This window comes from Ambystoma mexicanum, chromosome 14 (assembly GCF_040938575.1).
Source record: "Ambystoma mexicanum isolate Mex_15411 chromosome 14, UKY_AmexF1_1, whole genome shotgun sequence".
NCBI classification, from domain to species: Eukaryota; Metazoa; Chordata; class Amphibia; order Caudata; family Ambystomatidae; genus Ambystoma; species Ambystoma mexicanum.
The window spans coordinates 512,166,571-512,181,177 of record NC_090940.1 but is presented as its reverse complement, the minus strand read 5'-3'; the positions used below and the strand labels follow the sequence as shown (position 1 = coordinate 512,181,177).

The 14,607-nt window shown below is 48.4% G+C and overlaps 1 protein-coding gene across 5 annotated transcripts in view; it reads left to right on the top strand.

The window, feature by feature from the left end:
* The window catches only part of GOLGA5 (golgin A5), an 800,028-nt gene that overhangs the window by 326,840 nt on the left and 458,581 nt on the right, over window positions 1–14,607 (top strand). For all 5 annotated transcript variants that reach the window (XM_069637743.1, XM_069637746.1, XM_069637745.1 and 2 more), the window contains one exon: window positions 4,498–4,626. In XM_069637743.1, coding sequence (XP_069493844.1) covers window positions 4,498–4,626 — 129 coding nt within the window. The remainder of the gene's footprint in view (window positions 1–4,497; window positions 4,627–14,607) is intronic.

Here is a 14,607-nt window from a genome sequence, read left to right as displayed (position 1 = left end):
AAACGTATATATAAAATTAAGTTACTCACCTGTGAATTGGTTGTGCTTCAAGCCCCAAAAGTAATACAGTTGGTTTCACTTTACTACTCCTGTTAGGATAAATGTATGAGTGTCCCCAATTGGGTCTTGCTTCCCCTGACTTGCTGTTAGCCTGTTCAGAATAAGTCTGCCTTAATTTTTTGTTTTAGTTGGAGTTTTTGCTTATCTCAATCTGTCTTCCGCTGATCTTAACAAGCAACTGTAATAGAATATTACAACCTTAGGTCTTACTTGCCTAGAATATATGTGTGCCATTCCTGAAAAGTGTTCATTTAGGTGTAGCTGACCTTGTGTTGCCTGCAGCATCCACAATTAGAGTAAATAGTTCTTGCTTATCTTAGCCTGTGTTTCACTGAGCTGAAAAGCAGCTATAATTGTATATTACACAAAAAGGTCGAACAGGTCTTACATCCAAGCCCGTTTCTCTGCTGCATATAACAACTCGGCCAAACTCTTTAAAATCTGCAAGGAGCTGGCCAACCATGCTGCAGTCTCTACCTCTCCTGTTGCCTCCCTGGCCCTTTGCACACAGCCCTTGCCTCTCCCTTCGTCTAAAAAACTCTCCTTCTGTGAACCCTGGCCCTCCTGCGGCCACCCCCCACCCTCTTTCTCCTCCTTTCCTCTTTTCTCCACTGACAAGGTCTCTTTACAAGTCCGATCTTTGAAAGTCTCGTCAAAACAGGTTCCTCCCTGTTCTTCCAAAATCATAAAGGACCACATTGACACCCTCGCTCCTGCTCTGGCTGATTTCTGCAACCTCTCCTTCGCCTCAGGAGCCTTATGCTACTGGCATGCCAGTGCGGCAGAAGGCTGCACTTCTCTGGCAAAGTCGAGAACAAGGTGAAAAACAACAGCAAAAAAGTTTAGGGGTTGCCACATGGAAGGAAAATTACCCACAATTACGAAATCTTTCCTAACAGGCTCTCAAACACAAAATTGTCCTACTGTCCCAACACGTTCCAGGAGAACTCAATCTTCTAGCGGACATGCTTAGCAGAGATTTCCTACTGCCCGTAGAATACGAATGGCGTCTGCACGAAGACATCATCTCCAACATCTTCGCAGAATGGGGCTTCCCAGTGATCAACCTGTTTGCAACTCAGGAGAACGCCCAATGCCAAGACTACGCCTCCAGGTACCCCCAGAACCGCTCCAAGGGGAACGGACTCTGGATAACATGGTGAGGGAAATTTGTGTACGATTTCCCCCCGCCCCCTCCGACTCCCCTACTCAACAAGATAGTGCACAAGATGCACCAGGAACCGGTTACCATGATTTTGGTGGTCCCCATGTGGGCCTGCAAACACTAGTTCGCTCATCTAATGGAAATGTGCCTCTCCCCCCTGTGAGACTACCCTACCCGTACAACATGTTGTCTCAGGACAGAGGGGAGACACTACACCCATGCCCGCAAACTCTGAACTTGGCGCCCTGGCTCCTGACGTCATATAGTTTGGACACCTTCAACTCCCTCAGAGATGCATGTACATACTCAGGGAGGCTAGAAAACCTAACACTCGTTATTGCTATTCCAGTAAGTGGAAAAGCTTTGCCATTTGGTGTAAAACCAAGGGCGTCAATCCCATTGACTGCTCGCCTACCCACATTGTGTTGTACCTAACTCATTTGTTAGACTCAGGTTTGGTTTTTAATTCCCTAAAGGTTCATCTAGCTGCTCTATCAGCCTATACTATGTCACACAACAGAAAGTGTTGTGGTGGAAAATACCTGTTGTTATTAAGGAAGGGGTTAAGAGAATACACACCCCTCCCCTCCGCCGCCCCCATTTCTAACCCAGCTCCCGGATGGGATCTAAATGTGGTTTTGACCAGCCTCATGGGGGTCTTCCTTTGAACCAATGCATAAAGCAAGTCTAAAAGACCTTATTTATAAGACAGCCTTCCTAGTGGCTATCACTTCTATTAGAAGGGTAAGCGAACTACAGGCCCTTTCAGTTCTAGACCCTTTTGTTACAGTCCATAGGGATAAGGTAGTTCTGCGCACTCATCCCAGATTTGCGCCTAAATTCATTTCAAAGTTCCATGTGAACCAATAAATCGAACTACCCACTTTCTTCCAGAATCCCACTAGTATGGCCGAAAGAGATGTGCGCAGGGCAGTCATGTTTTACATGGAAAGAACAAAACCACTGAGGAAGACAAACCAGTTTTTCGTTTCAGTGGCAGCTGGTAGAGAAGGGGATCCTGTATCTAAATCAGCTATCTGAAGGTGGATTGTCAAATGCATCACACTATGTTATACTCTTGCTAAGAGAGAACTGCCCTTCAAGCCTAGAGCACACTCTACTCTGGGCAGTGGGGCTTCCATAGTATTAATTGCAAATGTTCCCCTTGTTTCCATTTGCAAAGCGGCAACCTGGAGTGCTGTAAACAACTTTACAAAACACTATTGCATCGACACTCATTCTAGATCTGATTCTCAGGTGTGACAAGCAGTATTAAGACATCTTTTCACTACTGTTCCTTCTCACAACCCACCTCCAACTCTGCGTACTGCTCGCTAGTCTATGCACAGCATGTCATTCTAAGCAGATTAACAAGCATCAGAAGACATGCATTACTCGCCGTAATAGCATTTCTGATGATTGTATCTGCTTAGATTCACATGCGCCCACCCTGCATCCCCGCTCAGATGGAAGTAACAATAGCATGGGCTCCCTTATAGCAGTAAAAATACAATCAGAGGGACCTCGGCGTGTGAGGGATTTTGGGTACACTACACCTCACGATAGGGATAGTGTTACAGACACGCCTATGCCGACGTCCCCTTTCGGTCCCCGAAAGACAAGATGCAATACTCCGCAGTTACCACTGGATGTCGGACCATATGCACAGCATGTGAATCTAAGCAGATACAATCATCAGAAATGCTATTACGGTGAGTAATGAATGCATGTCATATATGCATATATTATATATATGCCTATACACTTAACAAGCGTTTCAAAGCACTCCAACGCAGGGAGGGTGTGAACGAAGATTATCATTCTTAATAGGCATTAGTATATTCAAAATGGGCAAGTGCTAGGAGTTTAGTGGTACAACATAGGACAGGAGGAATACAAACTGTTACAACATATGACATCAAATATTGCATGTGCCCGACGGTCGTTACAACAATGCAAGAGCTATACATGGAGAAAAGAGAGAGGGAAGGGGGGGATGTAGGGTAAGACGAACAGAGCAAATGTGCAAGAGACATATAGGAGGGGAAGGGATGAGGAGGGAGTTAGGCGGGCACACTATGCACATCCAACCCAAAGTGGCTGCAGATGAAAAAAGGCCTAAATTCTATGTTTAAGCAATGCACACTAAACACTGGAAAACCATAGGTAGCTGCAGATGTAAAGTCACGGTGTAACGAAATTAGGTGAGCTGCCTACTCGCATGTAAGACTGCATGTGTACCTTGAGTTCAGGTAGGCCTTGCACGAGGGGTAAATGTCATCCAGGTAAATTCAACAGGATGTGCTTAGGTGGAGGATGAAAAAAATGGGGGGGCATTCAGTCCAGCCAGGCCCTGACAGGCACAGCCAGGAGCCTTAAAATGGGAGCTTTAAGCGAGGGGCCAGCATCGCCTGCAGGCTACAGGCCTCCCGTCTTATTTGTGGCTAGCCCCAGCCAATCGGAGGGGCATGGAGGCGGTCTTCTGGCCTCCAAGGTGCTGGCAACAGCACCTGATGCATCCTGGTGGCCATGATGGAAAGGCCACGCTGGAGTGAAAGTAAAGGAGCCCTCACAGGCTCGGATGTTGGCTGCTTCCTCCAAAGCAGTAAATAGGGAAAGGCAGGGCCAGACAGGAATGGGCCTTAAAAGTGGGGCCTTAGGAGAGGGGCCGGCATCGCCTGCCGGCTACAGGCCTACAGTCTTCTTTGTGGCCAGCCCCAGTCAATATACATTGAATATACATTCAATAAACTTTGAAGCTGGCAAAAATCATTTCCCCTATGTTGTCCCAGAGTTAATTATATGTGAGGTAAGATGACAAACATAGGTTTGAAACTTGCAAAGCAGCTACCCACCTTTTAACTTTTACTTTCTGGGTTTAAGCATTAAGAAAAATTATTAGTAAGACAAACCTCTCTGATTATTGATGTATGTAGAAGTCGGTCTATTTTGTGCTCTTATGAAAGAAAATGTATTGCTTGATAAACTGAACTCAGTTATTGCGCTAGCATTGGCTACATCTGTTTTAAGTCCTCAAGTTACTAATATTTATGTTCCTTCATCAAATCTAATCAAAGATGGCACTGATGAATTGCAGGGTTTCTTGATTTGGCCACTTCCAGAATTTGAGAGGATGTATAAAAAAACATAATTTCAAAAAGTGTCCAGGATCAACATATGACTAAAATACCAATACTACAAAACTAGTGTTACATGTAAGTAGTTTACCATTCTGTTTTGGTTAACAGATGTCTTTGTTTGCCTCCCTTTAGGACATGGATTCTCAGCAGGTAACCGAAGCAGAATCAACAAGAGAACAGCTGCAGGACCTCCAAGAGCAGTTAGCGGGACACAGAAGGTCAAAACAAGAGCTAGAGGCTGAACTGGAACGGCAGAAGCAGGTAGGGATTTAATGTGGAGGCGTCAATACTGGCAGCACTGTTCAAAGACATAGGGCCTTGTTACAAGCACAGCGGTGTGGCAAAAGATGGCGCTAATTCCATTACCACCACTTTACTGCCACATTACCACTTTGCCGTACTATGAGTTGTGGCAGTAAGGAGGATGATGTAGCTTCCTGCTTTCCCCAGTGATGAAATCCCTTATAAGGTTATGCACTTGCCTGGGAAAGCTGCTGCTTTTGCAGGCTAGTGAGCCTTTGTGTGTGTGTGTGTGTGTGTGTCTGTCTGTCTGTCTGTCTGTCTGTCTGTCTGTCTGTCTGTCTGTCTGTCTGTCTGTCTGTCTGTCTGTCTGTTTGTTTGTGTCAGCCAAAGGGAGGTGGCTGGGACTGTCTGGTCTCAGTCCACATCACTTGGTGCGTGAGAGTCTGCTGCTGAGCAGATGTGAAACCAGTAGTTGTCCCTGATTGGGTAACTACTGGCTGTTTGAATGTGTCAGATCCTTACCATTGGTTTGGACTTGCTTCCAACCCCAAATCTGGTTAAGAGGAGGACTTCTGCAGCCATTCTTCAGATCTATGTTGAAGCTAATATTCCTGTAAAGAAGAGCAGCGCGCTAATTACACAATGACTTCTGCAGAGTACCAGCATCCCCTCCAGTGATTGGCCCGGTGAAGCACTGCTCCTCTCTCTGATCTCAGAAGACCCTTGTCAGTGTTTCAGCCCTTGGACTAATGCCTGCCTTATCTCTTGGCAGGGAGAAGGGAAGAGTCAATAGCTACACCAGGTCAGTCGTGTAGAGGAGGTGGGCTTAAAAGAGGCACAGAGCTAGTTTACAAATACTAGCCATTGAGGGTCACAGATCAGTTTGAAAATGGACAAAAATCAATGTATTTGTAGATTTAGACACATATGTAGAAATAGTAAATTCACAAACACAAAAAAAAAACAAGACCAGATTTGGCAAAAGTCACATATGAGCCACATTTGGTTTACAATGGAAGATACTACTGTTAAATTAGTAGCAAGTTACCGACTGTAACAACTTGCTAGTAATTTAACAGTAGTATTTCAAATCAACACGACAAAGAACAAGTTACTCTCTTACTTGGTAACGTTCTTTCGATGTGATGGTCCGACGACGTATTCCATATCTATGACAGTAATCACCACAGCTGTGCTGGTACGGAAAATCTTTCGGCGTCCGCGTCCTGCGTCGATGACGTCGATACGCCGCCCTCGAGGACCTCCTCCGACGGCCAACGTCACCAGATGTTAGAAGTACGACGCACGTAGCCTCAGTTGTAGTTTTTTCCCCCAGAACGTGTGGTACCATTCTTCTGCCAGTCTGACACACAAAGCCTTGTGGAAACATGAGCTGCAATCACGCAAGAAATTCTGTAGCGGGGAAGGCAGGGAGGGAGCGATATGGAATACGTTACCAGGTAAGAGAGTAACTTGTTCTTCGAGGGGATTGGGTCCTCTGACGTATTCCATATCTACGACAGACTCCCAAAGCAGTACCAGTGCAAGGAGGTGGGAAAAGAATTTAGAAAACAGAAATTTAGAATGCCCAATCAAACTGCGGTGTAAAGGACCGCCTTGCCAAAGGCCAGATCGTGCCAACGGAAGGAATGGAAGGAATAGTGACGTACAAAAGTATGTACCGAAGCCCAGGTGGCTGCATCACAGATGTTACGAATAGGAACACCCCTCTGTAGGGCAGTAGAGGCAGCCATACCCCTGGTAGAATGGGCCCGCAAGCCAACCGGTGGGTCCTTACCCGCCAAGCGGTAACACTCAGATAGCCAAAATAATCCAGCGAGACAAAGTCTGTTACGTCACAGCTTGTCCCAAACGCTTTCCAGCGTAACCAATGAAGAGTTGATCGTCCACTCTGACCTGGGACATACGTGAAATATAAAACGCTCTCCTAGGATCAAGCCTATGGAGCCTCTCCTCTTCCTTACCAGGATGTGGAGGAGAGTAAAACGCCGGAAGAACAACCTTCTGGCCTAAATGAAATTCCGACACGACCTTCGGAAGAAAGGAAGGACGAACTCCAAGGACAACCCTGTCCTTATGAAACACAGTGAAGGGTGGCTTAACTGAAAGTGCCTGTAACTCGCTCACTCTGCGAGCGAAAGTGACCGCAACCAAAAATACAGTTTTAAGATTCAACAGTCTTAAAGGGCATGAAGGCAAAGGCTCAAACGGAGCACCCATCAGAAACTTGAGAACAAGGTTCAAATCCCAACCGGGCACCTGGAAAGGTGACGGAGGGAACACATTAGCGAGCCCTTTCAGAAACTGAGAAATTAAAGGAATTTTAAAATAGGAACACTCTTCAGACGAGCGCTTAAATATGGACACCGCCGCCAGGTAACCTTTAACGGTACCCACTTGCAAGCCCCTGTGGGCCAAAGAAAGCAAAAAAAGACAGAACCATGGGAATGTCACATGCAAAAGGATCCACATTCTTAACCCTGCACCACTCGCAGAACTTACGGCAACGCTACAGGGAGTTTGTTGCTGGCCGTCTGGCCGAAAGCAACACCTCCATCATGTCTTCAGGGAGGTCCCAATCCTTATACCTCAACTTTTCAGAAGCCAAGAGTGAAGGTTGAGGGATCTGACCTCTGGATGGAGAACCTGACCCTCCTCCCGTGAGAGAAGATCGTCTCGGTAGGGAAGACGACGTGGAGGGCAGATGGACAAGTCGAGAAGGTCCGGGTACCACGTCCTCCGGGCCCACGCCAGAGCAATGAGGATCATCTGGGAACCGAACCTCTGTAACCTCCGCAGTACTTGCGGGATGACTGGGACTGGAGGAAACGCGTACAGCAGTGGGAATGACCACTCCACCACAAACGTGTCTCCTAAGGCTCTTTTTGGAGGAAATTCCCGCGAGCAGAACCTCTTGCACTTCCGGTTGGCACTGGAGGCGAAGAGGTCCACTTGAGGTGTCCCCCAAAGGGCGAAGATCTCCAGGAGAATCTCCTGAGCCAGCTCCCACTCGTGAGAGATTGCGCTCTGCCTGCTCAGAGCGTCCGCCGTCTCGTTTTCGTCTCCGGCCAGATGAACTGCCGAGATCGAAACTTCCTGCTGGATTACCCAGAACCAGAGCTGCATCGCCTCCCTGCACAGAGGAAGTGACCCTGCCCCCCATTTTTGTTGAGGTAGTGCATGGCCACCGTGTGGCCCGTCACGATCAGGACATTCTTTCCTCGCAGAGTCGGTAGAAAAGCCTTGAGGGCTAGCCTGATGGCCCTCAGCTCCAACAGATTGATATGGAGTGTGGACTCCGACGGAGACCAACGACACTGACCGTCAACTCGTTGGCATGAGCTCCCCATACCGTGAGGGATGCGTCCGTCACGATCGCCACCTCCGGCCAGGGCAGCCAAAATAGAGCCCCCCTCATCAGATTGCCTTTGTCGGCCCTGGAAGAAATCTGCAGGAACTCTTCATAATTCGCTGTTTGTCAAACCCTCTCCAAACTATCTATAGCTAGGGTTGTGTTTTTGGACTTAAAGGACTTGCCAGGCCAAGAAACCGTCTCTAGAACCTTGATCTAAGCTCATGTTGCACTAACCTCTTCTTCTTTTCCTCCCTTTAAGTGACTTTTATATTTGTGTTTGCAGAGTAAATGCATTACCGGATAACCTGTTGAAAACCACATGAGTGCGCAATAACCGATAATACGATAACACTGTCTTTTCCCTTTCTAACGTTGCTACAAATGTAACAGCAAACAAACATAAAAGTGAAATTGCCCTTCGAAGTGTATTATATAGTATTCCTAAGTGTTCTACCGTAAACGTCTGAAGTATTTAAAGTGATTCTGGTGTAAATATACTAAATATATATCTTCTATATGATTATATGTGTACGTTATTTTTTGTTGTGCCTGTCTAGCTAAGATTCAGTGTACTTACCTACAGCGCACATCTTCCTCTTAAGATAAACCTGAGTGATCTGTCACACTACCATGGTCCTGAGCTAGTACAGACTGATACTAACGGCCTCATCACAAGTTGGGCGGTAACCCTAAAATACGGCGGTAATGCTATTACCGCCGCATTTAAGGGACCGCACAATCGCGAGCTCCAAGCTGGTGGTAAATGCGCCCGAAGAAATGGCCATTTTCGGGCACAATTAGCGCCGTGCCAATTGCGCCGAAAATTCCCCATTGGGGGAATGGGGAATTACAGTTACTGCCCAACCCTTAATCTATTGCTAATAGCGGCAGACCGGCTGGTGGTAACGCTATTAGCGCGGGCGGTAATGCTGGCGGTAATACCGCCGGGTTATCGCCAACTCGTGATGAGGCCCTAAGATTTGGGGGATCTACAAATCACTGGGAAAGCTAACTAAAGTCTTACTCCCAGTAGGACTTGACGAAAACTCCCCTAACACTGTGCCATGAGGCTTTTTGCTTATCCTTTGGTCACATTGTTCTTTGGCATTCCTTTCCCGGGGATGTCTGCTGCTGGGAAGATGTTTTGGGCAGTAGCTATCCATGATTAAATAGTGTTGGGGAGAATTTTCATTTCTGGGCCAATTCCCTTTAAACCTTAGAGACCCCCAGCTCTTTTGCAGGACTCGGGTTTAAAACAAAAAATGTACGCCTGAGTGAGTGGGTCCTTTTTTCTCACTCACTCATGTGTTTTCCTGACTATGATTTTCTATGTTCCTTAGAGTTCTGGTAAACTCCATAGACCTCTGCTTTTTGCATTGTGACCCACAGCACCGTGTGTGCAGTGCCACTGAGAAGTCGCTTGGGCTTCTCTCAATGTTTAACTACATTTTCTTGGTTGAACTACTGTTCCCAAGAATAGTAAAATGACCCCTGTCTTACTTAGCTTTACTTTATGGGTCCAGCACACACCACCCTATGTGGAATGCTGGCGGGATTACCTACTCATTCCTTTAACCCATTCCTCATGTAACATTTTGTTACACTAACTCACTTGAATGGCTGGTGGCAGGGGTTTCTTTTTTTTACTACCTAGTGACATTGGTATTACCCAAATTGTTCGTTTACAATTGTTCAAATGAACAATTGACCGAATTTAAAGGGTCACAATTGACCTTTTCACAATTGACCGTATATATATATATATATATATATATTTCTGAGGCTTGTGGAATCTGCTTAGATTCACATGCTGTGCATAGGCCGACATCTAGTGGAAGCTGCGGAGTATTACAGTTTGTTTTTCGAAACTCGAAAATGGGCGTCGACACAGGCGTGCCAGTAATACTATCCCTAGTGTGACGTCCACTGTACCAAAGATCCCTCACGCGTCTAGGATCCTCAGATTGTTTTTTTCCGCCATACTGGTTGGAAGCATCTTGCGGAGTCCCCTGGCCTTAGCCATACTTTTGCTAATTATTGAAGTTTAAAATTATTTATTGACATCCTTCCCCACCCCAACGTCGACCCTCGACACTCGACGACGGCTGGAGAAGACATCGACCGTCGGCTGCTGCACGACGGATCTGGGCCTCGGCCCGGGCCTAGTAGGCCGCTGGCCTCGGCCCTGCAAGTAGGGAGAGTGGGGGGTGGTACATACTCTTCACTCTTGGTATATAGGTACACCTTATATATTTCCTACACTTACCAGCCCGCTGCCTCAAGGTGCGTATGGAGGGTACCCCTTTCCAATTCTGCCCCAAGTGCAACCGCAAATACCCTTGGGTCGACAGGCACGCCACGTGCAATCTCTGCTTGCCGAGGGACCACCCCGAAGCAAACTGCAGAGCGTGTAGTAGGTTTAAGCCTAAGACACTTAAGGACCGTTAAGCGTTGGGCCCACCACGCCAGGCAGGCGGCCATGGCAGCGGAGGGCGCCTTCAGCGATGGCAGCGACGCCGTACTTTCGGACGGCGAGGGCATTACGGCGTCGAAAGACTGCCGAGCGCAGGTCCCCAACCTCGGAAGGTTGTCCGGCAGGGCGGCTATGGGGAAGACCCCCGGCGACGCAAGCGCTACACACCCTACACACACTAAGCACACAAGTCCAACCGAACCTCGACGACGTCGACTTCTCGGAAAGAGGCACAGATAGAACGGTCCGACTCGGTGTCCTCTGGGCGCTCTCGATCGAGATCGCCTCATGACGCAAGGCAATCATCCACTCTTGCCAAGAGTGTCTCGCTCCCTAGATTAACGGAAGTTCGATCGTCGGAAGACGAAGACGACTTCCACCCCCAGGCCGCGCTCCAGGAGACCGAGGCCGCAGTTAACACCAGCGAGGCCCCACGCTCGAAACACACAGATACCTCTCCAGACCCTCGACAACAGGCGTCGAAAGTCTCTGGGGCCTCCAAGGGGCAGGGAAAACATTTTTCCACGCACGGGGAGGGGGGGAAACAGCGGAAAGCACAGCCTTCCACTCCTGTAAGACCATCCTTCCACCCTAAGCAGACAGACAAACACAAATCTACTGGGACATCAACATCCAGCAAGGGTACCCTTGATAAGTCCTCTAAGTTGCCTACTAAAGTCATACCCTGTTCCAAAGAATGGTCCAGTGAAGACATAGACAGGGTCATGTCAAGGATGTCTTCCTTAGCTGATTTTTATGACAAAAACCCAGAACATTTCCTTTCGTATGACCCTCAAGGGGCCACACCCTCAGGCTCCTCTGATCCTATCACCCTAAGTAAAAAGGCCCGGTTCGAAAGACCTGAACCCTTCGAGGTGCAGCCTTACTCTACTCCATACTCTACTCCACACCCCAGATACCAAGGACAGCCTTTCCCTGAAGGGGACCAGGAGTTTACAATTATGGAGGAACAAACCGGGACTGAATACTATGCGGATGATGAGGACCTGGAGGAGGTAGAAGATGAGCAGGAAATTTACAGAGTAGATTCCCCGGTAGAGAGCGAAGCCCCAGTTACCGACTCGCCAGTTGATAACCAGCCCCTCCTTAATGAAGTTCTCGCCCGCGCAGCAGAACATTTTCACATCGACACCCACGGTGTACAGGAGGAAAGGGACTTCGCAGAAGAGTTGGTGGGAGAGAGGAGGCCGGTCGCTCAGACCATCCCTATCCTTAAATCCATCCAACGTAGAATAGATCCATCCCTGGTGAATCCTAACCTCACCAGAGCCGTCAACCCCAGAGTCGAAAAACTTTTTCGGGCAGCCCAGTCTGACCCTCTTTATATAAGAAGACATCTTAAACCAGACTCCCTAGTGGTTACCAACACTCGGAAGAGGGCTGGGACACCCTTATCGTCGTCAGAAGCTCCTCCCGACAAGGAGAGCAAAAAACTGTACGGGTTTGGCAGGAAGGTAGCCTCAACGTCCGCCTACCAAGCAAGGATTGCAAACTCCACCACCCTGTTGGCAAGTTACAACTGCCATCAATGGGAAGAGGTCGCGGCGCTCATAGCCTCTGCTCCTGAACCGTTAAAGGGCCAGTTGGCTCGAATCTCGGCAGAAGGGAGAGCCGTGTCTGGTTGCATATTAAAAGCAACTTTCGACGCCGCGGACAACGCAGGAAGATTGATAGCAGAAGGTACTGTTATCAAGAGACATGCGTGGTTATGGCAGTCGGGGTTCAAAACAGAAACCCAGGCTTCATTAATAGACAAGCCGGTGGAACCCGATCTATTGTTTGGGAAAGCGGTCAAAGACGCACTTAAGAATGCCAAGGACGAATACGAGACTCTCAAATCCCTTGGCCAGCTTACCAACAAACCCCCTAACCAGAGGGGGAACAGTAATTTTCGTCGCCCACGTGGCCAAAATTCACAAAGAGGCAACTATGCCCAAGGACAGGGTACACAATGGAACAACAACCAGCAGTCTACCCAAAGTTACGGCAGGGGTAACAAGAGAGGTCGTGGAAGAGGCAGAGGCAGCCCCAACAAGGGAGGTGGCACGCCTCCACCAAAGCAGTGACGCTCAGTTCAGGGTCCCTTCTCACGCAACCCCAGTAGGGGGACGCATTTCCAACTTCACCCAGGCTTGGGAAGGGATCACCTCAGACAGATGGGTGCTGTCAACAGTGTCCACAGGATACTGTATAGAATTACTGCAGCGTCCCCGGAAACACCCTCCACGACAAAGAATACACTCCTTAGAACATCAGAAGATCCTTCTCGAGGAGATCGCCATTCTGCTAGAAAAGGACGCGATAGAACTCGTCCCAGGACACCAGGTAAACAAGGGTATCTATTCAACTTACTTCCTTTTGCCAAAGAAAGATTTGACAATGCGCCCAGTATTGGACTTACGGCCTGCCAACAAGTATGTCAAGCCCCAAAAATTCCGTATGACCACGCTACAAGAGGTAATCCCCCTCCTAAAAAAGGGGGATTACATGGCAACCTTGGATATGAAAGATGCTTATTTTCATATTTCCATGCTCCCAGCGCACAGAAAATACTTGCGCTTCAAGGTGGACAGTCGCCACTACCAATTCAAGGTACTGCCCTTCGGGATAGCTTCAGCACCAAGGGTATTCACCAAGGTACTGGCGGTGGCAGCTGCACACCTACGCAGGGAGGCAATCCCAGTGTACCCTTATCTGGACGACTGGCTCATAACGGGGGAAACCCCAGGAATTTGCAGGTCAAACATTCAGAGGACTATCGACCTCCTCCACGAATTAGGCTTCTCTATCAACGAGAAGAAGTCAAGTCTGGTGCCAAGCACCTCAAAACAGTTCCTAGGAGCAATCCTAGATACTCAGAAAGGGTTGACCTTCCCTTCGGAAGAGAGAATTCGGAATATACTACTGCAAATTCCACATTATCAGTCAGGTCAACAAATAACGGTACGCAAAGCAATGCGGTTACTGGGCATGATGGCGTCATGCATTTACCTGGTCCCCCACGCGCGTCTGCGCATGCGTCCCATGCAGGAATGGTTGGCGAAACAGTGGTCTCAGGCAAGTGGTCAGTGGGACGATCTAGTGGTCGTTTCGCCAACACTCGTACAGAGCTTACACTGGTGGACAAGAGAGAATCTCGCAAGGGGAAAACCCTTTTACGATCCAGAAGTACAGGCAGTGGTGACTACAGATGCATGCCTGACTGGGTGGGGAGCTCACCATCTCCACCACACAGCTCAGGGTCTCTGGTCTCACTCAGTAGCCAAGAACCACATCAACCTGCTAGAGCTTCTGGCAGTATTCCGAGCGCTTCGGGCGTTCGAGCCCCATCTGCGAAACTTGTCGGTGCAGATCCGGACGGACAGCACGACAGCCATGTTCTATCTGAACAAACAAGGAGGGACTCGTTCGCCAAATCTGTCCAAGCTTGCCCAGAAAATCTGGATATGGGCACTCAGACGGAACATCTTCCTGTCATCACAACATGTTCCAGGGGAGCTCAATTCCCTAGCGGATGCCCTAAGCAGAGACTCCCTCCCAGAAGAACACGAATGGGTCCTTCACAGAGATATCGTAGAAGATCTCTTCTCTCAGTGGGGTTTCCCCACTATAGACCTATTCGCCACAAGCGAAAACAAACAATGCCCAGGATTTGCATCCAGGTTCCCCCAGCCAGACTCCCAAGGGAACGCCCTGTGGATGAACTGGTCAGGGATGTTTGCGTACGCTTTTCCACCAACTCCTCTCATCAGGAAAGTGGTGTACAAGATGAACAAGGAATCGATGACGCTCATCCTAGTTGCTCCCATGTGGGCGAGACAACCATGGTTTCCACACCTACGCAGGATGGCGGTGTGCGAGCCCATCAAACTCCCAGCCTGGTACAACCTACTGTCCCAGCAACAAGGTCAAACAGTGCACCAGGAACCCAACTCAATGAACCTGGCAGCATGGCTCCTGAGGTCATAGAGTTTGGCCATCTCAATTTACCACAGAGGTGTATGGACATCCTAAAAGAATCCAGGAAACCAAACACAAGGCACTGTTACTTTGACAAGTGGAAGAGATTCGTTATTTGGTGCCAGAATAAACAAATCAACCCAGTTGATTGCACTCCTTCCAACGTTGT